This window comes from Pseudonaja textilis, chromosome 10, assembly GCF_049901715.1.
Source record: "Pseudonaja textilis isolate UNSWEBS1 chromosome 10, rPseTex1.2, whole genome shotgun sequence".
Lineage (NCBI taxonomy): Eukaryota > Metazoa > Chordata > Lepidosauria > Squamata > Elapidae > Pseudonaja > Pseudonaja textilis.
The window spans coordinates 24,333,481-24,361,035 of NC_141999.1; the positions used below are offsets into that span (position 1 = coordinate 24,333,481).

Here is a 27,555-nt window from a genome sequence, read left to right on the forward strand (position 1 = left end):
AAATGGCAGAATTAGGCCTGGTTTGCTGGCGCACGGGGAGATGATCATGGCAGAGCCACAGGAGAAAGAGAGGCGATCTTGCAACGCCTGTTAAGCACCCTGAGAGCTGACAGTTACGTGGGTCTATCTCGGGAGTTCCACAGGCCTAGGAAAAAAGGATGAGGCATCGTATTTTCACCCTATTTATACAGCTGGTCCTCAACTTACAGAGCAACATTTCTGCTGCTAAGCGAGGCAGTTGTTAAGTGGGTTTTGCACCATTTTACAACCTTTCCTGCCACAGTTGTTAAGCGCATCACTCCGGTTATTAAGTTAGTAACACGGTTGTTAAATGAATCTGGCTGCTCCATTGACTTTGTCAGAAGGTCACAGAGGGGGATCACCTGACCCCGGGACACGACAACTGTCAGAAACAGATGCCGGTTGCCATGCGCCTGAATTTTGGTCACGACAGTGAGGATTCTACAATAGTCGTAAGTGTGAAAAATGGTTCTAAGTCATTTTTTTTAGTGGTGTAAGTTCAATCACTAAACAAAGGGTTGTAAATTGATGTTAAGTTACAAATAGATTTTTATACCACACTACCTTATAGTTTTATTTCATTATACACAGCCCAAAATCATCTTTGAGAGACAGGCAGTGACATAAATATGATAGATAAATAAGATGACTATGATGAACTATCCCAAGCAAGCAAACCATCCTTCCACTTCTGAAGTTTGGGGGTGTTGGAACCCCAGATTTGCAAAGGCAGGTTCTAAAGTAGTGAGATTGACAATCAATGCAAGATAATCACTCCATGTCATCACCAGCATGTGACTAAGATGATAGAGAATCAGGTTCCAGCTCCCCATTCAAGGTGGATGACCAATCACAGTCTCTCAGCCTACTTACCTCATGAGATGAGCACGGGATGTTGCGTCTTGACCTGCCAAGAGAAAATATGAGATGCAAATATGAGAGTAAAGAAAATAAGTCAAACAGAAATATTTGTTTTTATAAACTGGGAAGAGGGACACTGGCTGGATTTTTCATCTTTCAGCAAACCAAAGGAGTTTATTCTTTTCATGCATTTTGTTTGTAGAGTAGGAGTAGCCAAGCTTGGTCACTTTAAGACTTGTGGACTTCAACTCCCAGAATTCCCCAGCTTAAAATGGCCAAGTTTGGACACCTCTGATGTAGAACCTACCATTATGGTGTGTAAAAAGCAACCTGGGTTGATATGAAGTCCACAAACTGTTCATTAAAACGATTTATTAGATTGATATGTGACCAGTTTATTGTCTTCTTGAGCAAAGCACAGTAGTTTCCCCAAAAATACAATATTGCCAATTTCACTACCAAAGATACTTCTGGACTGGAGCCAGGTTGGCTCTTGAGGTATCCTTATAAAATAAAAAAAATAGCTACAGTTCAACACTTGGCTTGAAAGATCTGCCAGTTAACCAGAAGAAAGAAAAAAGTAAGCTTGAGAAGATGACAGATCTCAGCCTTGCTATCTAGTTTCTTGGAAGTGGATTTTTTGTCTTCAGGGTAACAGAGATCTCCCTCCAACCACCACCACTCTGCTGCCATTTTGTTGTCCCAAAGTAACCACAACTGTAACAAACACAACAAAGGAAGGCATGTATCAGCCTTAAAATCATCAAAAGTCTAATACAAGTGTGGTCATCCCAAAGGAGCTTTACCAAAAGGCAACTGGGCTTGGTGTTTTTCTTTGAAAATGTTTTACTTCTCATCCAAGAAGCTTCTTCAGTTCTTCAGCCTTTTGGAAAAACACCTTTGGGACAACCATGACCTGGATGATTGACAATCTCCAGAAAGTGTGGTCAGTTTCCAGCAGATAAAAAGGACTTAAAAGACAAACACGTAACTGCGAAGTTGGGGACCAGAGGGGGTGCAAAGAAAATTGAATTCCATTCAAAGGTTTCCCCAGTTAGCTTAGGAGCTGTTTTGGATTCTTGCTGGGGTATGTTTATCTCTGCCCCCTCCTCATTCCTAAATGGGGAATGGTACTTTGGGCCGTGCAACAAGACTTATTGTTCAATCCTGGTTTCTCTCCCATTGTCTGGGATGAATAATGTAATTCCAATATGCAGCATGCTAGTGTCCTTTGCTTCTTTCTGGTTGAGCATGTTGGAGGTAGCCAGCCAAGTGTAGATAATTCCCCATACCGTGGCTAAGTTCCCCACAGCCTGCATGTAAATGATTCAGGTCTCTCTACCACTTTTACTGAGATGAAATTCTTCCACCCTGGCCAGGAGAGAAGGGTGCAAGGACTCTGGGTGGTGACTCATGTAATTAAAAAATAGTTAAACTAGATTGGATGGGTGCTGCCCTCACCAATTAGTTGATAAGGCTCTAAGACAGGGGTGTCCAATCTTGGACACTTTAAGACTTGTGGGCTTCAATTCCCCGAATTCTGAGAGTTGAAACCCACAAGTCTTAAAGTGCCTTAGATACCCCTGCTCTAAGACATATGAAAACAGAATTATACCCTTTAAACACAACCTGGCTGCCCAGGAAAAAGTACAGTTAGAACCTGGTGCTCATTCTTCACTAAGAAAATAGACTAGTTTTTCCCCACACATCATCAAACCTGGACCTTTCAAAAATATTGTTGACCCACTCAGCATTAAGTGAAGAAGTTTTAATCATGGCTTGCAGAATCGGCTATAAAGCTGGATAGACACAAGTGACATCTCAATGATATTTGTGATAACTAGGCATTGTTTGTGGAAAACAATATTTTTTTTCCATTTGGGATCAGCACTACACAGAGGATTTGGTGATGCTCATAGTTTTGTTAAACAAAAGGCAAAAAATGAATGCAGAATAACAGAGTTGGAAGGTCCCTTAGAGGTCTTCTAGTACAACCCCTTACTCAGGCAGGAGACCCTCATTCTGGACAAATGATTCTCCAGTCTCTTCTTAAAAACCTCCAGTGATGATAACTAATAAGGCTATAAGAACAATTAAACTGATCAATATTTTTTTCTTTACTAGGTCTTTATGGAACAAATGCCCAGTTCCCTAGACAAACATCCAGAACTATAATTATATGTATATTTTTCTATTAGTTCAGCTTTTTCACCTGAGCATCTTCAAAGGAAGCTATAGAATACTGCCTCAAAAGCTATATAACGCCAAGATTATTCCAACATCAAATAAAACAATTAGAACTGTGCTGTCTTTCTAGAGGCACAGTTGCATCCAAAAAGCTTCTGCACCAATTATTAACAACCCAGCCCAGCAGCACCTACAAGCGGTTTCTGAACTCTGCAGCAGAAACTTGGGATGAGTATCTAGCAACGGAGTACTGCCTCCCTCTAAAGGACCAAAAGGGCAATTTTCTTTGAAAAATAAAAACAAGCCAGACCCGCTTTCCCAAATGTCTTGATCTACATTCAGGGCCGTGCAAAATGCTAAAAGTTTTCTTCCAGTTTTTAAGTATGTTTTGCTTGTTTAGTTCCGGTATGGCTGGACCAATTGGACCGAGGCAAGATGAGGATAGATTTGAGCAGATTTTTCCTTACTGTTTTTTTTTAGTTTCCCTTTTGTTTTTGTTTGTTTTGTTTTCAATAAATCTTGCAACAATTGTAGACAGTTTTAGCCTCTAGGCCAGGCCTGCCTAATAGGGAGAGCCCCAGGGCTACATGGAGCCAGCCAATAATGGAAACCCACTGCTGCCAAACAGACCCGCTAGTGACAGCCAGAGGTGGTATTCAGCAGGTTCTGACCAGTTCTGGAGAACCAGTTAGCGGGAATTCAGAGAACTGGCAAATACCGCCTCTGACTGGAGATTTTACAGTATCCTTCCCCTGCCAAGCCCACCAAGCCATGCCCACAGAACGGGTAGTAAAAAAATTTGAATCCCACCACTGAGTGACACCCTGAATGATATAGTGCCAAGCACCTGCAACACCGCTCAGAGTGCCAGCACCTTCCCTGGCACCCTATTGCTAAATGCCAGAGATCGTGATATCAACTATTTATCCATTATTATTATTTGCATTCCTCATTTTTACAAAAAACTCAAGGCGGCATACATATGCAACACACCTTTCTCTGTTTTTCCCACAACCTGTGAGTTGGGTTGGGCTGAGAGAGAGAAGGACTGGCACAAAGTCACTCAACTGGCTTTCATGCCTAAGGTAGAACTAGACCTCAGCATCTCCTGGTAGTTGGCTCAAAGTCCTCTAGCTGGTTTCAAGGCTAAATTGGAACTAGAATTCAGTATCTCCTGGTTTCTAGCCAGGTGCCTTAACCACTGGGCCAAACTGGCTCACCAATGTGGTCCTTTTCCTTCTAACAGTTGTGCACACCTGCTCTGGACTTTGTCCTCTGATGAGGAAGGTGCCACTCCGGACAACACCATGGGCTATTTTTACCTGCTATTAGAAGCTGGAATATGGTTTTTAGAACCCCAGTTAAAAAATAATAACAATTAACGTCAGATGCAAAGTTCAAACAGCCAAACGGCGGCTTGTGGTTAGGGATACAAATGGAAGGGCAGGATATTATTTTATTTTTAAAATTATTTTTATTTCTTCTATACTACTTTTATTTTCTGCAAGCCGCTTACAGTCGCCATGAGTAGATGGCTATATAATCTTTCCTATGGTTTTTTTTCCCCTTTTCACTTTTTAAAATTCAAATATTGCAGTCTTTTGGCATTACCTTGCTTTTATTTACTTTTCTTTGTATCCCATCTTTATTACTTTTTTTTACTAACGATCCAAGCCAGCTGTTTGTATTTTTATGCCTTTCCTTTCCTTTTGTATTTCAACTTTTCACGGCAGTTGTGGGCAATATGTGTAAATGAGTTCGCTGTCTGACATATTCCTTTTTTTTTGTTTTTTTTGAGGTAAAGTTTAGCATATTCAAATAATGGTTAAAATACAAAATTCCAAAATACTTTTAAAAGGACAATCCTAACCCTGTCTGAAATATTTCCTGAGGAAAAAAAAACAATCCAACGGGGTCCCAACAAGGCCCCTCCTTCTCCTAATGAGAGCCGCGCAATTTCCCTCACATTTTCCCCGAACGTTATAAAATGGAGGCGCTTCCAGGCTCCCCAGAATTCCCCGCGGCGACGCACGTTCCCGCGTGAGGAAAACTACGCCTCCCAGAACCCTTTGCACGCCGCGCGCCTCCTGGACGATAGGAGCGCGAGACGCCACTCGACCGTCCCAGGGTGCATTGCGGCCCGCGCTTAGCCTCCCCCCTCCCTCCCCTCCCCTTTAAAAGGAAAGGGAGAAGCGAGCCGGGCCCGCCTTTGAGGGGTGTCCGGAGCGAACTACGCTACCCAGGAGGCGTTGCTCTTTGCGCACGCGCGGTGGTGAGTCACTCAAGGCGAGGGGGATTTGCGTTTGCCAACCTGAGGGTCTTGCGGAAGCTTGACTAAAAGAATTAAAAGGGGAGGGGAGGATTGGGGGGAAAGAAACAGAAAGTCAAGAAATTAGTTTTCGCTTTCTGAGGCGAAGGAAAGGCGCTGCCCGGCTCTTGCTGGTAAGAGGAGGCCGCGCTGAAAGAGGCCTAGCAGTTGTCATGGAAACGGAAAGGGCCCGTTGGGGTGTCAGACCCCACCCCCCGGGACTGGGGGGTCATCTGGTGGGGGGGTCGAGGCGGCTGCGATGGTTGGACTTTTGGGGGGGGCACTTAGGGCGAGATGGCCCTCGGACGGGTCAGTGAGTGGCCTTCTGGAGGCGGTGGACGTACCCCATCATCCCCAGCCAGCCTTCTCATCCCTACTTAGCCTGTGCCCCCATCCTCCCCAGCCAGTGTGTACAGTAACTATATTCAAGCCTAGTGCAGTTTTAATGCAGTATCAGGGGTTTTCCATTCAATTGTACAGAATGGGAAGGATGGGTGTTTGTCTTCTGTTTTCAAAGCTGTAATGTGCACTGAAGATGGCGTTTAATTTCGTGGTTCAAGATGCAAGGACAATAAAGTAAACTAAACTTCCATCATCCCCAGCCAGCCCGTACCCCTATCGTCCCCAGCCAGCGCGACAAATGGAAGCCACCCTCCAAAGCAATCTGCCTTTCAGGGGCTCATCCAGAACCGCTGTGACCCTGTGGAACACACTGCCACAAGACCCAGAGCGATTGAATGGAGCAGCTCCTGCAGGAGAAATCATAAATACCCATTTGTTAAATCTGCTTTTTAGACCAGTGTTTGCCAACCTCAGCAAATTACCCAACTGGCTGGGGAATAGCAATACCACTTAGACTTATATACTGCTTTATAGTGCTTTACAGTCCTCTCAAAGCGGTTTTACAGAGTCAGCCTCTTGCCCCCAACAGTCTGCATCCTCATTTTACCCACCTTGGAAGGATGGAAGGCTGAGTCAACCTTGAGCCTGGTGGGATTCGATCTGCCAAATTGCAGTAGAAGTACCTAGCAGTACGGCACTCTAACCACTGCGCCACTGAGGAATCCCTGGGAGCTTGGGGGATTCTGGGAGTTGGAAGTCCATACCTATTAACTTTGCTGGTTAAGAAACTCTGTTCAACAGTACTTCCAAGATCGGATATTTGCAAGTTACTCTCTCGAATTACTACTAGTTTCTTCCTAGCTTGCTTTAACCAGATGCCCTCTGCTTTCTTCCTAGGTCTCGGTTTGCTTGGCTGGGTTTTGTCCATTGTCGACTTGATCGAGGGTGGGAAGCCATGGCGAACACAAGTGGGGTGGGAGACCCTGGCCTTTTACGGATGAGCATTGCCTCCCAGTTCTTTTCGGGAGAGGAAACGGCAGAGATTGACACCATGACCACGTCGGAGAAAGTAAGACTCCCAGGATACAAAGCTTGAAAGGGAACCCATGTTGCCATGATGGGAGCTCAGTCTGGACCCATCATCTTAAAACCAGTTGGGATTTAACTGAGTCCCCATCTTTGCAATTTCTTCCCATCTTCCTCCATAGCAGGAATGGGCAACTAGGGCCCCTTTACGACCTGTGGACTTCAACTCCCAGAATTCCTGAGTCCGACAGAATTCTGGGAGTTGAAGTCCACAGGTCATAAAGGGGCCATAATTCCCCCACCCTGTAACTTTGATCCTTCAATCCGTTTGTTCTTCCAATCACAGTGTCACATTGGCAAGAAAATCATGGCTTTTTAAAATTCAATCTCTTTTCCATTCAATCTCTTTTACATCAATTATTAGAATTTATTACACCCACTATTTTCCCATACATATAATAGACTTCTCTGGATTTTCTTTTTGTTCCTGATACTGATTTTGCCCTTTTTTGTTTTTTTTAAATAACCAGGTTGTAGATTTGCTGAATCAAGCTGCCTTAATAGTCAACGAGTCTAAAATCACAATCCTTAAACAAGTGAGTGAAATAACTTTTTCCTTCTCTTGAATTTGAAACCCGGCTTTCTTCAGTTAAATGGTCTCCTCTCTGGCAAGCCAGTTGAAACCCTGTTAGGGGAGCCAACAGCCTAACTTCCTCCAGTTTAGTTTTTATGGGTTTGAATAGCCCAATGGGCTCAGCTGTGGCCTTAAGTGGAGAACTACCTTTACCATGTATTACAGTTATCCGATTACAGCGGTATTTTCTCAATCTTGGCAACTTTAAGATGTGTCAACTTCAACTCCCAGAATTCCCCAGCCAGCATTCTAGGAGTTGAATTCGACATTCTGGGAGTTGAAGACCACACGTCTTAAAAGTTGAGAAATGCTGAATTCGAGGATTAAAATCATAGGTAATAATCTTCAGCAAATTATTAAGGCTGATGGCAGACAGGAAGACTCAAATAGCGATTCAAATACTCGAATGATGTGCCAGAAGGATTTTTCCAGTTTTTCCTTCTTGCTTGCCTGTATTATTCTTCATTTTCTCTTTTCCTTTTCCCAGGTCCAGGAATTGATTATAAACAAGGACCCTACCTTGCTGGATAACTTCCTGGATGTAAGTTGGCTGGGAATCTTCATAGAAATCTCCTTTTCTTCATATAATCTGCTTTGCGATTCTTCCTGCCCATAATATCCACCATTGGTGGGTTTTAAGATGAGATTGTACATCAGTTTGTCTCAAATGGATTAGGGTCTGCTGCTTGGCAGAGGGTTGGACTAGAAGACCTCCAAGACCTCTTCCCACTTTGTTATTCTGTTAACTTGGGCCAACCAGTTGGATTTGAGTAATCCCTTCCAGAATAACCAAGGAGTAAGGAGATGGTGGCTGCTGGAACTGGACTCTTAGTCTCCTTTCTTGCTTGCTCCTGTCTATTACTCAAGCTCTGTTCCAACTTGGCTCACAGTGAGATGTGTTTTTTGTGGGGCGGGGGACTGAAAAGGCCAAACAACCACGAAACCCCTTTTTCTGTTGTAGGAAATCATCGCTTTCCAGGCAGATAAGTCCGTCGAGGTGCGGAAATTTGTAATCGGGTTCATAGAGGAAGCCTGGTAAGTCCATGGTGTCCTTTTCATTTGCTTATGTATTTATCAAATTTAGAAACTGCCTCTCTCCCTTAAAGAGGGGCTCAGGGTGGGGTACAAATCAAAAACATAAAAACAGAACATAACAAAGTAAAGGCAAAGATAGTCAAAATCCAACACTAAAAGTTAATTAAAAGGCAGAAGGAGGACTTTCAGCACGGCTGGCTGGGGGAATTCTGGGAGTTGAAGTCCACAAGTCTTGAAAGCTACCGAGTTTGGAGAGCCCTGTTTTATCCATTTTCGAAAGGCCAGGAGAATTTGCCATTTTGATCCATCCTCATGCTTCTGAGGTAGAGACAGGCCGTTTGACCTGGTTCCTGAAGCGCTTCCTTTTTTTTTTCTGTAACGGCCTTGGTGGCTCGTCCTCTTTTGATTTTATTTCCGTTTTTGAATTTGTTCTCTTCAGCAAACGGGACACGGAGCTGTTGCTCAAGCTCATTGCCAACCTGAATATGCTGCTGAGGGATGAGAATGTCAACGTGGTGAAGAAGGCCATCCTGGCCATGACTCAGCTCTATAAAGTGGCCCTACAGGTAAGCTGATCCCCAGGGGGCCAAAGTAGCTTGCCTGCTCACCCGTGAGAGGCAAACAACCAGAGCCACTTGCGAATAAGGAAAGTCAACTTTATTGTCTCCCGCCTGTGTTACAAGAATCTCCTCAGGCTGCTTGCTTTTCCGTGGGAACAACCAGATAAGGCTCGCAGCTATACAAGGACTCCAAGCTAGAGCCTCACTTGACCCTTCCTTCCAATTTGACTGGGAGTTCTCCCGACATCTTCCTCACTTCTTGAAATGAAAAGTGGAACCTGAGATTTGCACCGTCTTAGAGGAACGGGATGGGCCCAAGTGAACAGGGCACAAAAACCCCTGAGTGGGAAGTGGATGGGGTCATGAGGGTACAGGATTGTAGCGAGCGTCCCTTCGCTACCTGTGCCCCCCCTAAACTGGTCTGGCTAGGATGCGGAGCTGCTCACAGACTCTCTTCCTTTGTTTCGCTGCCCAGTGGATGGTGAAGTCCAGGGTGATCAACGAGATGCAGGAAGCCTGCTGGGAGATGGTCTCGGCCATGGCCAATGAAATCATCCAGCTGCTGGACTCCGACAACGACGGCATACGCACTCACGCCATCAAGTTCGTGGAGGGCCTGATCATCACCCTCTCACCCCGCATGCCGGAATCGGAGGTGCCCAAGCGACACGAGAACGACATCAGCCTCGACCGGGTTCCCACAGACCACACGTACATCAAATACAGTAAGGAGCCCCGGTGGCACAGCGGTGGTGACTTCTCTATTGCAATCCCAGTTCCTCACGCAGCCTCTTGAGAAAATGAATTGCCCACCCTTGGATCCGGCCAAGTTTTTCAACTTTGACAACTTTTTAAGATGCGTGGGAATTCTGAGAATTGAAGTCCACACATCTGAAAGTTGCCCGAGTTGAGACACGTTGGAAAGCCAGACTGAAAATACCTTCGGACATTTGGAAGTTCACAGGAGGACTTTGGGGCCAGTTGCTTTCAGCCCAACCTTCACCTGTCCCGGTTGTTGTGAAAATCCCATCGGTGGGGGCCTGGGGAGTGTTGTATATGTGCCGCCGCTTTAGGAAAGGCAGGCTAGAGGTTTAACCAGCGGAATAATGCATAGGTGATGGAATGTGGTGGGCCGGAGGGAGGGGCTGCATTCCAGAAGAGCCAAGAAACGAAGTCAGTTCAGAGAGTTGGTGTGAGAGAGAAAGAGCGAAGACAGCTCCTCCCTGACAGTTCTCTAAGAATAGGCTTGGGGAGGTAGCCGGCTGCTTTAGTGTGGCACGATTCTGTCTACAGGCAGGGAATAAAAGAGAAGTCGGCTTAAGAAGTCATTAGGTGTCCTCCTTGATTCTTGGGGCCTGACAGGTAATCGTTTATAAGTGGGTTTCTGCTAAGTCCCTTTCTCTCCCACCCCCGCCCCCCCCGCCCCAGATGCCCTGTGGGAGGAAGGGAAGGCAGCGCTGGAGCAGCTGCTGAAATTCATGGTCCACCCAGCCATCTCCAGCATCAACCTGACAGCGGCCCTGGGCTCCCTGGCCTCCATCGCCCGACAGCGGCCGATGTTCATGTCGGAGGTGATCCAGGCCTACGAGACGCTGCACGGTAAGCCAGCCAGAGTCACTGCATCAGCGGCTTGGCTGTACACTTCAAGTGGTCTACGACGTAGAATAATAAGAGTTGGAAGGGACCTCGGAGGTCCTCTAGTCCAACCCCCTGCTCCAGCAGGAGACCCTAGACCGTTTCGGACAGATGGTTGTCCAGCCTCTTCTTTAAAAAGCTGCAGTGTTGGAGCAGCACCCCTGACCTCTGGAGGCAAGCCCTGCCACGGGTTCATCGTTCTCACCATTAGGAAGTTCCTCCTTAGCCACCGTGTTACTAACTGAACAACTGCAGTGATGCACTTAAGAACGGTGTGGCGAGAATGGTCATGAAACGGGACATTCTTTGGTTCTTCAGATCGTTGTTGTTATGGCCTCTTTATCAATTTAAGCTGAAGGCTGATGGTTGGTTCTCTACACAGATTTGAGGGGATTGTTTTAATTGGCTCCCTTAGCCAACCCCAAAGAGGGACTGTGAAGGTATAGGGTGAACTAGAAGTCCCTGTTTCTCTTCTAGTAGTCGTAGTATTGATTGAGTAGCCTTGTGACCTTCTCAATAGTTCCCCCTCTAGTTCTCTCCCTCCAGCCTTTTCCCCCTGGGGGAGAACCCGGGGGAATCCTTCCCGTTTCTGGGTGTCTCACCTGCTTACGGTTCTGTCCCGCCGACAGCCAACCTCCCTCCCACGCTGGCCAAGTCCCAGGTGAGCAGCGTCCGCAAGAACCTCAAGCTCCACTTGCTCAGCGTCCTGAAGCACCCGGCCTCCGTCGAGTTCCAGGCCCAGATCACCACCCTGCTGATGGACCTGGGCACCCAGCAGGCCGAAATCACCCGCAATATGCCCAACCTGAAGGACTTGCGCAAACGGCCCCGCGACGAGAGCGACCCCACTTTGAAAAAAATGAAGATAGGTGAGCGGTCTTTGAAAGGGCCTGGAGGCCTTGCGGGTGGCGGGGGGGTGGAGGGCGTTCTCTTTCCCCGAAGACCGATGAGGGTCAGCCTGGTGCAACTTCCCTCCTCCTCCTCCTCTTCCTCCTGGTTGCAGAACCCCCCCTTGAGGAGGACGACGAGGACAAAGACCTGGAGCAGGGGCCGGTGCCCACCCCCAAGCCCTCCATTCAGAGCAGCACGCAATCCGATATCGACATCACAGCCGAGTTTCTGCAGCCTCTTTTGACTCCCGATAACGTGGCCAACTTGGTGGGTACTTTTGGGGTTCAGTTGCTGAACCGGCTCTTGGGGTTTTTTGTTTTTTTTTCTGTGAGCATTTTCTGCCCCCCCCAGAGAGACTTAATCCTTGGTGTCAGAGAAGCCGAGGGCTCTCCAACCAGAGCAGCTTTAAGGCTTGGGGACTTCAACTCCCAGAATTCCCCAGCCAGCCACCCTATCCTGGGAAAGGACTGGTCTTATTCTGGAACCAGAATCAACAATTGTCCCTCTGCTGGTGTGGGGATTGATGTGGCTTCTCGCTTTAGTCGTGGAGTTTGGGGTGGGGGGGCTTATTGCTTATTCAGCAAGTTTAAAATGTAGATGGAATCCACTAGGTTACACTACTGCTCTTCCTACATTATATTGCACTATTAGCTTTGTGTATCTTGGCAACTGGTTCAAATTTATGACGGTTGCAGTGTTCTGGGCTCTCGTGATCCCCTTTTGCAACCTTCTGGTAAGCAAAGTCAGTGGGTAGCCAGATTCACTTAACAACCAGGTTACTAATTTATTAGTTGACACAATCCACTTATTCACAGCTATGGCACGAAATGCCGTAAAATGAGGCAAAACTCACTTAACAAGTGTAACCTAACAACAGAAGTTTCGCTTGTGAGTGGAGGACTTCCTGTATAGAAAAAGGATACTAAAGGTTATGGCTTCCCCTCCCCTCCCTTCCCAATCCATCCCCTCCCCATCTTTCTTGACTTTCTGCTCCTCTCCTTGACCGACCGGGCTTCCTGTCGGGTGTTTTTCCGCCCGCAGGTGCTCATCAGCATGGTGTACCTCCCAGAGAACATGCCGGCATCCTTCCAAGCGACGTACACACCGGTGGAATCCGCTGGGACCGAAGTCCAGATCAAGCACTTGGCACGGCTGATGGCCACCCAGATGACCGCAGGTGGCCTGGGGCCAGGTAGGTCTGCCCAGGGAGCCTCAGTGGAGCCGCGTGGCTGCCATCACAGACTTTGCGGGGAGGGAAGTTGAGGGATGCTCTCGGGTACAGGAAGTGGTCGCCTTATATAGCCCTCTGTTTCAACCAGGGGTCTCCAAACTTGGCCACTTTAAGACTGGTGGACTTCAACTCCCAGAATTCCTCAGCCAGCAAAGCAATGCTGACTGGGAAACTCTGCGATTTGAAGTCCACAAGTCTTAAAGTTACCATGGTTGGCTGAGGAATTCTGGGAGTTGAAGTCCACCAGGCTTAAAGTGGCCAAGGTTGGAGACCCCTCGTTTAAACAATCCCTCAAAGTCGCCATGGCGACTGAAGCAAGTGATTTATGACCCCTTTTCATACTCACAACCGTCAGGGAGTATCCCTGTGGTCACATGATTTGCATTTGGATGCTTGACACCTGACTCCACATTGATGAGGGTTGCAAGTGCCCTGAGGTCACGTGATCACGGGGGGTGGGGGAGTCACGCCAGCTGGGGAATTCTGGGAGTTGAAGTCCACCTGTCCGAAGTTGGGAAAGAAAGCCTGCACTAATCCCTTAACGTGAACGGGTGTCAACTCATAAAGCACATCTATGCCCATTTTAGAGTTGCCAACAGAAAGGCAGTGGGCTTGGAATCGAAAGTGCATTCCATTCATAGTTTTTCAGAGATTGTAACTGGGTGACTGAAGTTTGTGCCGTGCAAAAATCTAATTGGAGAACATGATTGATGACTCTGGGCTATGGATGTGTCCCATTGGAGAATATGAATTACGATACATCCAGGGGGTGGGGGAAAAACCAGGGTCAAGGGTGACAATGAATGAGGTGTCTCAGAATCCGCTAAACCCAGGCAGTGCTGGCATGTTTACTCCCAATAAATCTTTTTTTAAGTCTTGGAAGTTTGGCTCGAGACTCCGGATTTAAATGGGGAAACGGCTGGAATCCTGACAACGGGGTTGCCACCGGTCAGCTGTGAACTCTCCCGTTCTCCCTGGCAGGAGTAGAGCAGATCAAACAGGCCAAAGAAGTCATAAAAGGAGAGAAGATAGCCAAGCCGGAAGGCGTCTTGATCAAGCGACGCCTTTCCACCCTTAACCTCGGCCAGGCCATCTCCGTGGTGGGAGCTGCGAGCCCGGCCTCTCCCTCCACGGAAGCCCCGCAGGCCAAGCGGCGCCCGGAACCTATCATTCCTTCCACCCAGCCAAGGTGAGCGCTAGCAGAAACGCCCCATGGTGGCCTGACGGGAGGGTGCGAGAGACTTGGCAATACGAGAGACAAGAGGCGGGCAGAATGCGTGGAAGGTCCTGGCCTGGGAGAATTAGCAGGGCCCCACCCCTGTTGGCTTTTCATAAGGCTTTGAAAACCCCGGCTGGGCTCCCAAGCCTGTGGGTTCGAATTGTGCTCAGGGCCCTCCTGCCTCTGGGCCTTAGGGATACTCAGCCAAGCGTCTCAGCTGCTCCGTGTATTTCTTTGGGACGCTTCGATTGTCTAGTTTTAGAATTATAAGCAGCCCAGAGTCATTGCTTGAGATGCGTCGCTATAGAAATGGGATGGGTGGATGGATAGATGAGAGGTAGAAAGATAGCAGATGATAGTAGATAGATAGACAGACAGACAGACAGCATTGATAGGTAGGTATTGATAGGTAATATTGATATATAATATAGATTATATGAAATATACATTGATAGACGGGTATGTGAAATATATATAGATGGATGATAGACAGATAGATGGATGGATGGGTTTTTGCCAATACAGATAGTTCTTGGCTTACGGCCATAACTGAGCCCAACATTCCTGTTGCTAAGTGAGAAATTGGTTAAGTGAATTTTGCCTCATTTTACCACCTTTCTTGGCACGGTTGTTAAGTGAATCCCTGCAGTTAAGTTACTAACCTGGTGGTTAAGTGAATCTGGCTTCCCTGCTGACTTTGCTCCTCAGGAGGCCGCTAAAGAGGATCACATCACTCCGACCATCATAAATGCGAGTTGGATGCCAAGCATCCAAATGTTGACCCCTGTCCCCCTGACATTGGGGATGCTGCAGTGGTCGTAAGTGTGTGAAACAGTCCAAAGTCATGTGTTTCAGTGCTGTTATAACTTCAAACGATTCACTAAACAGACTTGGCCCCTTTAAGGCTGGCGGACTTCAACTCCCAGAACCCCCCAGCCGGCAGAGCTTACTCTCTTGCAATCCCTTCCTCTGCAATCTCTCTCCACTTTAGGAGATGAAGAGAGAGAGAAAAGCAGGCAATGCTGGCTGGGGAATTCTGGGAGTTGAAGTCCACAAGTCTTAATGTTGCCAAGTTTGGGGACCTCTGCACTAAACAGATGGTTGCACGACTACCCTGCCAATAGACGCCCCCCTGCATTTGGGAGAAGCCCCCTCCTCCCTCTCCCCCGCCAGGCCCCGCCCCCTCTGAAAGGCTGGCCTTGCTGCGGTTGTGTTGCAGGCTGGCGGGTGCCAGCGGTCGCAAGAAGATCTTCCGCCTGAGTGACGTGATCAAGCCTCTCACGGACACCCAGAAGGAGAAGCTCAAAATGGCAGCTGTCAAGCGGATCCTACGCTCCGAGAAGGCCGTGGCTTACAGTGGGGCGGCGCATGTAAGTTGGTGGTCCCCCACCCACGGGCACTGGGCCATTACCGGACCGTGGCCTGTTTGAAACCCGACGGTGGGAGAGATGGGCAAACGCCACAAACACGCATGTCTGCGAGCGGCAGGCCAGTGTGCACGAATGGAGCCTTGTGCGCAAGCCCCTGCATCCTATGCTCGTACGAGCAGAGCTTTGCACACGTGCACAGAAGTGCCTGCTGCTCGTGCGAGAGGAGCCTCGCGTGCAAGTACAAGCATCCTCGGCTCGCATGCAAAGCTCCCATCGAGCAAGTGGAGGGCGTGTGTACACATGGAACTGTGTGTTCACCAGTGGTGGGATTCAAATTGTTTTTACGACCGGTTCTGTGGGCGTGGTTTGGTGGGTGTGGCCGGGGAAGGCTACTGCAAAGTCCCCCTTCCCACCCCCCACTGACCTGCTTTCCAGCTCCGTTCTCCTGTGCAGGGCAACCAAAGGAGACCCAGACAATCAGCTGGGACTCAATGGGAGGCAGAGAATAGATGGGGTTGGCGGGGCCAGTCAGAGGAGGTATTTGCCGGTTCTCCAAACTACTCAAAATCTCCGCTACTGGTTCTCCAGAACTGGTCAGAACTGGCTGAATACCACCTCTGCTCTCCATCCCACTAACCTGCTTTCCAGCTCCCTTCTCCTGTGCAGGGCAACCAAAGGAGACACAGCCGATCAGCTGGGACTCGATGGGAGGCGGAGCATAGATGGGGTTGGCAGGGCCAGTCAGAGGCGGGATTGGCTGGTTTTCTGAACTACTCAAAATTTCCACTATCGGTTCTCCAGAACCCTAACCCTAACTGGCTGAATACCATCTCTGGTGTCTCTCTCTCACACACACACACACGCACACCCAAGGTGGAAAGGTTTGGGGCCACTTGAGGTCAGTAGAGGGGCCAAGATGGCCACCCTGGGAAACCCGGTGGTGAAATCACGCGGCCTTCCCTCCCACAGGCCCGGGTGAAGATCCTTTCCTCCCTGGTGACCCAGTTTGAGGTCCCCCTGAAGCAGGAGATCTTGGCCTTCATCCTGGACGACATCCGTAACCGGCTGGACCTGGCCTTCGCCTGGCTCTACCAGGAGTACAACACTTACCTGAGCCAATACCCCACCGGCTCCCTCAACAACTACGATGAATGTCTCATCGGCCTCCTCTCCGGCCTGCAGGAGAAGCCCGACCAGAAGGATGGGTGAGTCGGTGGCTCTGCAGAGCCGGCAAGCTGGATGGACGTGGTGATGGTTGGGGGAGGCTGGGGGATTTTTTTTTTTTTTTTTACTTCCCAGTTACCAGCAGGGTTCTTAATTTAGAGCTGCCCCCGAGTTTTAGCAAATCTCTCGGGTTCGAAAGGGTTGGTTTTGAAATTGGCACAAGAATCAGCTGGATCTGTTTATTTGTGTCCCGCCTTCCCCCTCCTCCTTTCCCCACAACAACCACTTTGCGAGGTGAGCTGGGCTGAGAGAGACAGGCTGGCCCAAAATAACTCAGCTAGCTTTCATGCCTAAGGTGGGACTAGAACTCCCTGTCTCCTGGTGATTGGCCCAAGTCACCCATCCAGCTTTCGTGCCTAAGGCAGGATTAGAACTCTTAATCTCCTGGTGATTGGCCCAAAGTCACCTTTCATGCCTAAGGTGGGACTAGAACTCCCAGCCTCCTGGTGATTGGCCCAAAGTCACCTAGTCAGCTTTCATGCCTAAGGTGGGACTAGAACTCCCAGCCTCCTGGTGATTGGCCCAAAGTCACCTAGTCAGCTTTCATGCCTAAGGTGGGACTTAGAACTCCCAGCCTCCTGGTGATTGGCCCAAAGTCACCTAGTCAGCTTTCATGTCTAAGGTGGGACTAGAAGAACTCACCATCTCCTGGTGATTGGCCCAAAGTCACCCATCCAGCTTTCGTGCCTAAGGCAGGATTAGAACTCTTAATCTCCTGGTGATTGGCCCAAAGTCACCCAGTCAGCTTTCATGCCTAAGGTGGGACTAGAACTCCTAGTCTCCTGGTGATTGGCCCAAAGTCACCTAGCCAGCTTTCACACCTAAGGTGAGATTCGAACTCCCAGTCCCCTCGTGTTTGATCCTATATTACCCAGCTGGCTTTCATGTCTAAGGTGGGACTAGAACTCCCAGTCTCCTCGTGTTTGATCCTGTATTACTCAGCTGGCTTTCATGCCTAAGGCGGAACGAGAACTCACCATCTTCCAGTTTCTAGCTTGGTGCCTTCACCACAAGACTAAACTGGCTTTCCTGGTTTTTCTTCCTAGTTTTAGAATTATTTTGAAGGGACAAGAATTGTTTGAAGACGGGGCATCAGGTTGCTCCCTCTCCTCCGATAAAATGTCTGATGATTTTGAAAAGGCTCCTCGTCCGAATGATATCCGTGTAAATCATTTAAAAATCTTGTTTCCTCCTGCGTCCTCCGTTTTTATTGAGAAGTTTGTCATCAACTTTTGCTGGCTGAAAATGGTGCAGCTCACTTGTTCTAGTGGAAGCATGACTTACGTTGATCTTCTCCTGATCGTTCGCTCTAAATTCTTGACTTTCTCTGGGTTTGCTTCCATCGTGTCTCTTGTAGGATCTTCACCAAGGTGGTTCTTGAAGCCCCCCTGATCACGGAGAGCGCCCTGGAAGTCATACGCAAGTATTGTGAAGATGAGGTGCGTCTCCCAAGACCATAACCCAACTATGTTCCTTCAAAGGGGGGACTGCCAATTCCAGCATCCCCAGCCAGGCTGACAAGCAGAAGTCCTTTCACTACCTCAAGGGTGGGTCACTATGGCCCCTTTACGACCTGTGGACTTAAACTCCCAGAATTCCTGAGCCAGCCATTCTGAGAGTTGAAGTCCACAGGTTGGACTTCAGTTGTGATGACCCAAAGGGGCGTGGCACAAAGGCAACCCAGTCAGATAATCAGTAGGAGTCCCTTTATTAGCTCCAACTTTGCCCCCAATGTCCAGGTTACCTTCTGGCTGGAGAAAAACTCTCTCGGGAACAGCCTTTGACTGCAGAAAATTAAGTCCAAAACATGAGCAACACAAACTGTAACTTAAAGTCCAAACAAGCCAAACTGAAGTAATAAGTTTGGCAAGGCAGGAGCAAGAATTCTAGACGTGAAGGTACGGCAAAAGTCACACGGTTGGGAAGAAGCCAGGAACACAGATAAGCCATGGATACAACATAGGATAAAGTCATGTTTACTCCCAGCAGCCTCCCGCACTCAGCTTGCATCTCTTTTAAACTCTCATTCCCAGCTGTGGATAATGAAGGGAATCAGGGCCTTTTCCTCCCCGTAAGCCATGCAACCCACGTTGCTCCCTTCTCCATTCCTCCCTTCGTGCGTTAGGATGAAGAGGGGGTGGGCCTGGGCCTTCCTCTGAATGCCCAGCTGGACTGTGCCCTTCCCCAGTTTCCTCCACAGCCGACAGACCCCCACTCCCACTCCCCGTCAGCTGTTCGTCTTCCTCCTCTGATTCAGACTCCGATGGGACATGACATCAGTTGTCTGGAATGAGACACCTAAATATTTATCACCCTATGAAAAGCATAAGTTGGGAAAATTAATATTTTAAAACTTGTTAACAATATTCATGGGATTTTTTTTTCCTTCCATCTTTGGACCGGAATGCATCCTGGTGGTTTCTTCTGGGCTGCTTTGCAGAGCCGGACATATTTGGGCATGTCGACCCTCCGCGATCTGATTTTTAAGCGCCCATCCAGGCAGTTTGAATACCTGCATGTCCTGCTGGACCTCAGCTCCCACGAGAAGGACAAGGTGAGTCTCCTGCCCCGGGACAGTCAACCTTCGGGCCAAAATGTCTCAGGTACAGCTGTTTTAATGATTTTAATCCTAAATTTTCCAATACAAGGCAGTGTTTGACTTACAAGAGTTCATTTAGTGACCGTTCAAAGTTGCAGCGGCCGTGAAAAAAAGTGATTTTTGGCTGGTTTTCCACACTTTGTGACCATTGCCATGGTCACGTGATCAAGGTGGCTTGGCAACTGACTCCCATTTTGGAAGGTTGCAATGTCCCAGGGTCACATGATCCCCTTTTGGGACCTCCTGACAAGCAGAATCACTGGGGAAGCCAGACTTCACTTAACCATGTTACTAATTTAACAACTGCAGGGATTCACTTAACGACTGACAAAGAAAGGTCGTAAAACGGGGGCAAAACTCACTTAACCTCACAGGATGGTTGTTGTGGAAAAAATACACGTTTTCACCTTGGATATGTTCACTGCCTTGAGTTATTTGTAAAAAAAAATAAAAATAAAAGCAAGATGTAAATAAGACAAGTAGAAGAAATCAAACAATCTCGATGCTTCTTGCTGGATTTGAAACTGACCCTTTCAGGGCTGGTTGTGCTTCCATCTCAGGTTCGTCAGCAGGCCCTCCTCTTCATTAAGCGGATGTACGAGAAGGACCACCTGCGGGAATATGTGGAGAAATTTGCCCTGAATTACCTGCAGCTGCTGGTCCACCCCAACCCTCCTTCCGTTCTCTTTGGCGCCGATAAAGATACAGGTAATTAGTCCCGGCAAGGAGATCTTCCAACAGGCCTTGGTTGCCTTCAGGCAGAAGTAACCAGATCTACCCATGGAAAGTTCAAGCTCACTACTTGATTACATTCTGCTTACTCTACAGGAATCTCCTCATACTGTCAGCCTTTGGACTGATAGATAAAGTTGTACGGAATGTAAGGAGGTGGTCAGTTCTGGACCCCTTGCAGCTGCGCAAGGACTCAGGACTAATTCCACACTTCCCCTCTGCTTGGCTGGGTTTTTAGGAGAAACTCGGGCAGAATTGGGGGCAGGGTTAAGTGTGCCACGAGCCTAGAATCCTTACATTCTCACAGTTTTAAGTTCCACCCCTCTTCAATTCCATAAACCCTAAATTGGGGCCTGGTACAGGTCAACGGAATTCAAGAAGGGTTGGATTTAGATCAGAGGTTTCCAACCTTGGCAACTTTTAAGACTTGTGCACTTCAACTCCCAGAATTCCTCAGCCAGACTCCTGATTTGTGGGAACGTAACGATTCTAGGCCAACGACGCATTTAACACCGCCTCCCCAGCTCTGCCTGTTTTTCCTCTTGCCCGTGTTTCCCAACCTCCCTCCCTCCCTCCCTCCCTTTGTCTTCCCGGCCATGGCTACCTAGCCTTTTCCTTCTCAACCTTCCTTTCCCTCGCAGAGGTGGCCGCCCCCTGGACCGATGAGACCATCAAGCACTGCCTCTACCTCTACTTGGCCCTCCTTCCCCAGAACCACAAGCTGATCCACGAGCTGGCGTCTGTCTACACGGAGGCCATTGCCGACATCAAGCGCACCATCCTCCGGGTGATCGAGCAGCCGGTGAGTCAGCGGAGATCCCTCCTCCCCGGGCAGAGCGGCTTCCCCTTCCCTTCGCCTCCCTCGTTGCTCACGCTTCCCCATTTCCAGATCCGCGGGATGGGCATGAATTCCCAGGAGCTGCTGAAGCTGGTGAAGAACTGCCCCAAAGGGGCCGAGACTCTGGTGACCCGTTGCCTGCACAGCCTGACCGATAAAGGTACGTCATCTTTAAAAGAGGGGAGGAACTCCTCATCCCTTGACCCAGGCCACTCGGGCTCTCCGGCCGCTCTAAGGCCACCGTGGTTTTTTCCCTCTGCAGTTCCTCCGTCTCCAGAGCTGGTGAAACGAGTCCGAGATCTCTACAACAAAAGGCTCCCGGATGTCCGATTCCTCATCCCGGTTCTCAACGGCTTGGAAAAGGTAACCCTTTGCGGTCTCCCCCATTTCACATGAGGTGTTTATGGAGTTGTAAGATAAATAAGGTACAAGACGCAAAAGTAAATAGGACAGTGGGGAGGAAGAGGGGGAAGAGAAGCAAGGAAGGATAAGGAAAAAAAAGAAAGAAAAATAAACATCTGATACTCTCAGTAAAATAAGTTGTGGTAAAATAAGGCGTGTGTCAACTCATAAAATATTTCTATGGTCCTTTTAGGCTTGCCAGCAGAAAGGGAGTGGGGGAAAGGGGTTTGAAAGAGCAGTGCAGCAGCTTGGCAAGCGAAACTGCATTCCATAAATGTTTTCAAAGATAGTAACTAGGTGACTGAAGTTTCTGCGGAGCAAAATTCTAACGAGAGTATGATTGATAAGTCTGGGCTATGGATGTGTCCCATTGGAGAATTACGATATACCCAGGGGGTGGGGGAGAACCAGGGTCAAAGGTGACAATGAATGGTGTGTCTCAGAGTCAGCTACACCCAGGCAGTGCCAAACATGTTAACTTCCAATAAATCCTTTCGAAGTTTTAGAAATTTGACTCGAGACTCAGGATTTAAGTGGGGTTAAGAATCCCGACAGCATGAACGTCAAATCACAACTTTTTGTCCTTTGTTGTACCCTTTGCGTTCTTCCGTGAGGCCACTTGAAGGTGCATTACAGGGAGTCCTCCACTTATGGCCACCGTGGAGCCCCAAAGTTTTTGCGGCCAAGTGAAACATTTGCTCAATACATTTTTCCCCGTTTGGCAACCTTTTGTGCCGCAGTTGTTAGGTGAATGACTGTAGCTGTTAAGTGAGTCGCACGGTTATTAAGCGAATCCAGCTTCCCCATTGGCTTGGCTTGTCAGAAGGTCCCCAAAGGCAACCCTGGGATGCTGCCACGGTCATCAATACGAGTCCCTTGCCAAGCAACTGAATTCAATCACGTGATTACAGGGATGCTGCAACGGTCATAAGTGTGAAAAGTGATCGGTTGCTTTTTTTCAGTGCCATTGTAACTTCAAATGGTCACTAAATGAATCGTGGTAAGTCAAGGACTTACCTGTATTTGCTGGTAGTGTCTTATTTCGTTGAGTAGGGGATCAGGGCCCCGTGGCCCGCAGGACGGTACTTCTCTGTCCCATGAGGACGTAACAGAGAAGCCAACGCCCTCTAAAGACTGATAGAAGAAGGGGAAAAGGGAAGGCTAATAGCGGCCCATTTGTGCTCTCTCTCTCTCTCTCTCTCTCTCTCTTCCCCCCTGCCTCCATCCCTTTGTAGAAAGAGGTGATCCAGGCGTTGCCCAAACTGATCAAGCTGAATCCCATCGTGGTGAAGGAAGTGTTTAACCGGCTCCTGGGAACACAACATGGTAAGAGCCCATCCTGACTGCAAACTCCTTGGGTTTGTGTTCCCCTTGCAATGGGGAACGAATGCCAAGACCAGGAAAGGGATTGACGGAGAAGGACTTAGGTTGTCAAACCGAAGAAATGGACCCAGCTGCTTCGTCTTCCGGCAGATCGTGGGCCGGGCTCCCTGGGCTTCTGGAGATGCTGCCTGGGCTAATTCCTCTCACTGTCCTTTCAACAGGTGAAGGAAATTCGACGGTGTCCCCCCTCAATCCCGGGGAGCTGTTGATCGCCCTGCACAACATTGATTCCACCAAGTGTGACATGAAGTCCATCATCAAAGGTTGGCTGCCTCTGGGCCTCTGCTTGCCTTCCACTAGATCAGTTGGGGTACATGGTTCCCTTAAAAGGGGGCACCTGGGTGTCAGGATTCCAGCAGCTTCCCCAATTAAATCATGAGTCTCGAGCCAAACTTCCAAAACTTCAAAAAAAAAAAAAAAGGATTTACTGGGAGTTAAACATGTCCGGCACTGCCTGGGTGCAGCTGACTCTGAGACACATCATTCATTGTCACCCTTGACCCTGGTTTTCCCTCCATCCCCTGAGTGTATCATAATTCCTATCCTCCAATGGGACACCTCCATAGCCCAGAGTCATTCATCAGGCTCTTCAGTTGCGGCAGAAACTTTGGTCACCTAGTTACTATCTTTGAAAACATTTATGGAATGCAATTTTGGTTTCCAAGCTGCTGCACTGCTCCCCCCTCCCTTTCTGTTGGCAACTCTAAAAAGACCAGAGAAATATGTTATAAGTTGGCATTGGGTGGGTCCTACAACTCCCAGAACTCCAAAGGCCGTATTGACTGAAATGTCCCAATTTACTGGGCGCTGGATTGGCCACCCGTTATATCCAGTAGGGTACATAGTCGGGCGAGCCTTGGAATTCTCACATTATTGTGGCTCTGTGTTTTGGGTTGCTACCCTCTCAAGGAAATACACAAACGTGTGTAGCCTCTCGTCTGGAAAGGGACTTTGGAGGTCTTCTAGTCCAACCCCCTGCTCAGACAGGAAACCCTACATCAGTTCAGACAAACCCCAGAGAAAGCAGTCACAATTGAAGAGGCTGGATTTATTATCACAAGGCTGGAATTTACCACAGTTGAAGATTTGGGGGATTGTACAGTAGATGAGCAGGCTGAGCCCAGGGAGGGAAGAGTCAAACATGTCATCAGCCTCGAATCCTGCTTTTCAGCCTTGCTTGAATTCCTTGGGCTCTTCTCTCTACACCGAATTGCTTGGGCCGTTCAGATTCTTGTCCCGAGCTTAAGCTTGCAATAAACCTTTATCATTTACTTGTCTGGGTTTCTGATTTCCTTTGACAGGAACCAGAACAATCTTAAGGATTACTTAACACCCCAGTTGAGGCTCCTGTTTCTTGGAGGCCCCTCAAACGGATACGTTTGTGACACGTGTGGTGGGCCCCCCCCATTTTGCATCCTCCCCATTTTGTCCCAGAGCAGGCTTTTCTCACCTTCCTCGATTTTCCTGCCTTGCAGCGACCAACCTGTGTTTCGCTGAGCACAACGTCTACACCTCGGAGGTGCTGGCCGTGGTGATGCAGCAGCTGATGGAGCAGAACCCGCTCCCCATGCTCCTCATGCGGACGGTCATCCAGTCCCTGACCATGTACCCCCGCCTGGGCGGCTTCGTCATGAACATCCTCGCGCGCCTCATTTTGAAGCAGGTGAGTTGGGGCGGGGCAGGGAAAAGAGTCTGGGGTCTTTAAGAAGCTGGGTTTCAACCATACACAAGGTGAATCCTTGACTTGCGACCACCAATGAGCCCCAAACCTCTCTGTCACAAAGCAAGGCAGCCCTGGTCCCATTTGGCAAACTTTTTAGGGGGGTGGGGGGGGTCACGGATAAGCAAATTGCCACCCTTCGATGACTTGCTTTGGTTTGCCTGGAGCTCCTTTGGCCTGTTGCAGTCCCAGGATAACGCAACCCTTGTGAGTGGGGGGGGGGTTGCCAAGCCCCCAGAGTTCGCTCCCGTGAGCGTGGGGATGCTGCGACCTTCCTAAGTGTGAGAACTGGACGTAAGTCACCTTTCCCCCCCAGTGCTGTTGCAACTTTGTACGGCCGGGTAAGGAGTGAGTGGGCGGGGAGCGTTCCTACGGGCCGTGTGGGTGGTGCAGCCCTGTGTTTCGGCGCAGCCTGGATTAATTGCTTTGTGGGGGGATGTGTGCTCTGTGGGTGAGATTTCTCTGTGGCCCATGAAAATTTTCTTGCGGCCCAGCAGTGGTTGGCGACCGCTGTTTTTAGCTTATCCTATTTTGCCTTTTTATAATTTTGTACTATTTATATAGGGTTTTTTTTTTATATTGTAAGCTGTCCGGAGTAACCTTGTGATAAGATGGGTGGCCAGTACATTGATTGAATGAACTGGATGGATGGATGGATGGACGGATGGACGGATGACTCAAGTTGCTCAGCCACATTTCTGAACTCTGCTTCTTCCCAGGTGTGGAAGTACCCCAAAGTCTGGGAGGGCTTCATCAAATGCTGCCAGCGCACGAAGCCCCAGTCCTTCCAGGTCATCCTCCAGTTACCCCCACAGCAGCTCAGTGCCGTCTTTGAAAAATGCCCAGAGCTGCGAGAGCCTCTGCTGGCTCATGTCCGCTCCTTCACCCCACATCAGGTAGGAGTGAAAACGCAGAATATATCCCTGTGCACCATTTGCCCCGTTAGCTTCCAAATATACCCTCAAATGAGGACTCTTCTGGGACACAACTGGATCAGAGCTAGAGTTAGAATTATTCTTTATTGGCCAAGTGTGATTGGACACACAAGGGATTCGTTTCCAGTACAGAAGCTCTCAGTGGTCATGCAAAACAACCAAGTGGTCATCATAGATACTGATTGGAAAAGGTAATAGGAAAGATGACTAGGATAGTAGTAATAACACACCCCCTACTACATGGGTAAATACCTTTAGGCATAAGACAGCGCTGTGAGAGTTAGGTGTTAAGCAGAAGTGGACCTAGGCCGTTAGTTTAAAAGCTGAACCCAGAATTATTTTGCATTTGTGTTTCGGAGTCTTGGATAAGTAAGTAACCTTCGTTTGGCTGCCTGAAGTCCTGCCAGTTGACACCGTGTCCTCCTTGCCCCCCAGCAAGCCCACATCCCCAATTCCATCATGGCCATCCTGGAAGCCACCATCAAACAGGAAACGGAAAGCAAAGAGCTTCAGCCCCCGGAGGAAGGGAGGGGCCCGGCTCCATCCAGGACGAAGACCCTGAGGAGAGAGAGGGAGGTCAGTGCTGTGAGGATGGGAGGGGCCGGGGGGGGGTTGAATTATTGCACTGGACGCTCGTAGGATTGTACTGAATGGCAACGGGAGAGGGCAAGGGTTTGGCGTGAGGTGGGCCAAAAGGGAAGCGGGGAGTTGTGGGAAAGCGGCCCCAGGAAAAGAAAAATCTGGGTTTTGCTTTCCGGTTTGGGTTTGGGTTTGGCAGAGGACAGAAGCAACATCTTTTAAAAATGGGGTTTAGTTTTCTGGATGTTAAAGGACTCCGTCCATGAGGTAAAACAAGCGTCTTCAAACTCGGCAAGTTGTAAGATTTGTGGACATCCAACTCCCAGAATTCCTCTGCTAACCTGACCGGAGGAGGAATGCTGGGAGTTGAAGTCCGCAAGTCTTTTTAAAGTGGCCAAGGTTGGAGACCCCTGGCTTCCCACAGACCCCACATCGCTGGAGGCGCAGAGAGCCTCTCCTAAAACCAAATCTGCCGGATCCCCAGGAGGACGCGGAGCCCCAGCCGCTGCTGCCTCGGGTGTCCCAGGACATGATCGCCCTGCGCCTGGCCCAGGAGAAGGCCCTGAAGCGCCAGCTGGAAGAGGAGCAGAAGCTCAAACAGCAGCAGCAGCCGCAGCAGCCGCCGCAGCCTCGCCCGGCTGGCTCCCCACCCCTCCCCTGCCGAGGAGCTGGTAGACCTCCCGGAAGATGTGCCCGAAGCCGAGACCCCCACCATCTTCATCAGCATGCAGGAGGAGGAAGAGAGCTTTGGCGGGGAGAACTCCCTGCTGGATTTCAGCTTGGAAGGGCCCTGGCCCAACAAGGTAGCCCCCCCGTCTCTCCTCCATTTTCTATTTGTGTTTTTAGTTGAGTTCGCGCGTTGGTGATGTTTCGAGGAATAAATCAAGCCGAGGTCACACATCTCCCAGCCGCCTCTTTTGCCCCACAACCACCACCCTGTGAGGTGGGCTGGGCTGGGGGCGGTTGGCCCCAAATCACCCAGCTGGATTTCTTGCCTAAGATGGGGACTAGAACTCACCGTCTCCGGGTGATTTGCCCAGTCGCCCAGTCGGCTTTCATGCTTAAGGGCTGGAACTGGAGCTCACCGTTTCCTGGTGACGGGCCCAAAGCCAGCTTGGGTGCCTACGGCAGGACTGGAACTCCCAGCCTCCTGGTGATCGGCCCAAAGTCACCCAGCCGGCTTTCATGGCGAAGTCCAAACTACAACTCCCTCCCTCCTGCTTTCTAGCCTGGCGCCTTAACCACTAGACCAAACCTGGCTCTTTTTAATGGAATATACTGAATTCTTGGGGTTGGGGTTTTTGCTGTCCTCAGGGAAAACAAGTTGCCCCTTTGGCTCCGATTGTGGCTGCCGTCATCACACCGTTTCCCAGCCCAAAACCAGGTTACTCCTTCGGGCTCCTATTTGGCCCCAAACCCATTTTGTCTGGAATTCCCCGCTTGGCTTCCAGTGGGTTTTTTTTTCCCCACATCTAGTTCTGTGTCTGATGGATGTCGCCTCATTTTCCTGCAGGAGCTGCTCAGCAAGGAAGGCAGCGGCGGCGGCAGCTCAGACGAGGGGTCTTCCAGCAAGACCCCTGCCCCGGCCCAGCCCACCCCTGTCCCAGACGAGCCGGCTAAGGACAGCCAAGCAGCAGCAGAGGCCGGCTCAGCCAGCCCTTCGGAGGAACCCCCGGCAGCGCCATCCAAGCCTGGCCCTGAGGAAGAGGAGAAGATAGAGACTTGATGGGGGGGCTGGCTGGGTGGGAGAACGGGAAATGGGGGTCTCTGCCTTCCCAATAAAGCATCTCAGTTACCCTTCCTGGCCCTGGTGTGCTTTCTGC

General features: G+C 49.3%; 1 protein-coding gene across 1 annotated transcript; it reads left to right on the forward strand.

Annotated features, from left to right (window-relative positions):
- The first annotated feature begins 5,268 nt into the window (after window positions 1–5,268).
- On the forward strand, window positions 5,269–27,529 carry SYMPK (symplekin scaffold protein). Its single transcript, XM_026715402.2, is given in 28 exon segments — window positions 5,269–5,511; window positions 6,617–6,788; window positions 7,276–7,341; window positions 7,867–7,920; window positions 8,341–8,414; window positions 8,854–8,980; window positions 9,450–9,699; window positions 10,403–10,573; window positions 11,239–11,478; window positions 11,613–11,767; window positions 12,542–12,692; window positions 13,713–13,920; window positions 15,170–15,320; window positions 16,290–16,525; window positions 17,902–17,983; window positions 18,985–19,098; window positions 19,704–19,851; window positions 20,517–20,677; window positions 20,765–20,873; window positions 20,976–21,076; window positions 22,351–22,441; window positions 22,660–22,761; window positions 23,974–24,161; window positions 24,938–25,114; window positions 25,589–25,729; window positions 26,217–26,384; window positions 26,386–26,535; window positions 27,246–27,529. Coding segments are annotated over 27 exon segments (3,942 nt in total). The 5' UTR covers window positions 5,269–5,511; window positions 6,617–6,674; the 3' UTR covers window positions 27,459–27,529.
- Window positions 27,530–27,555: the final 26 nt, after the last annotated feature.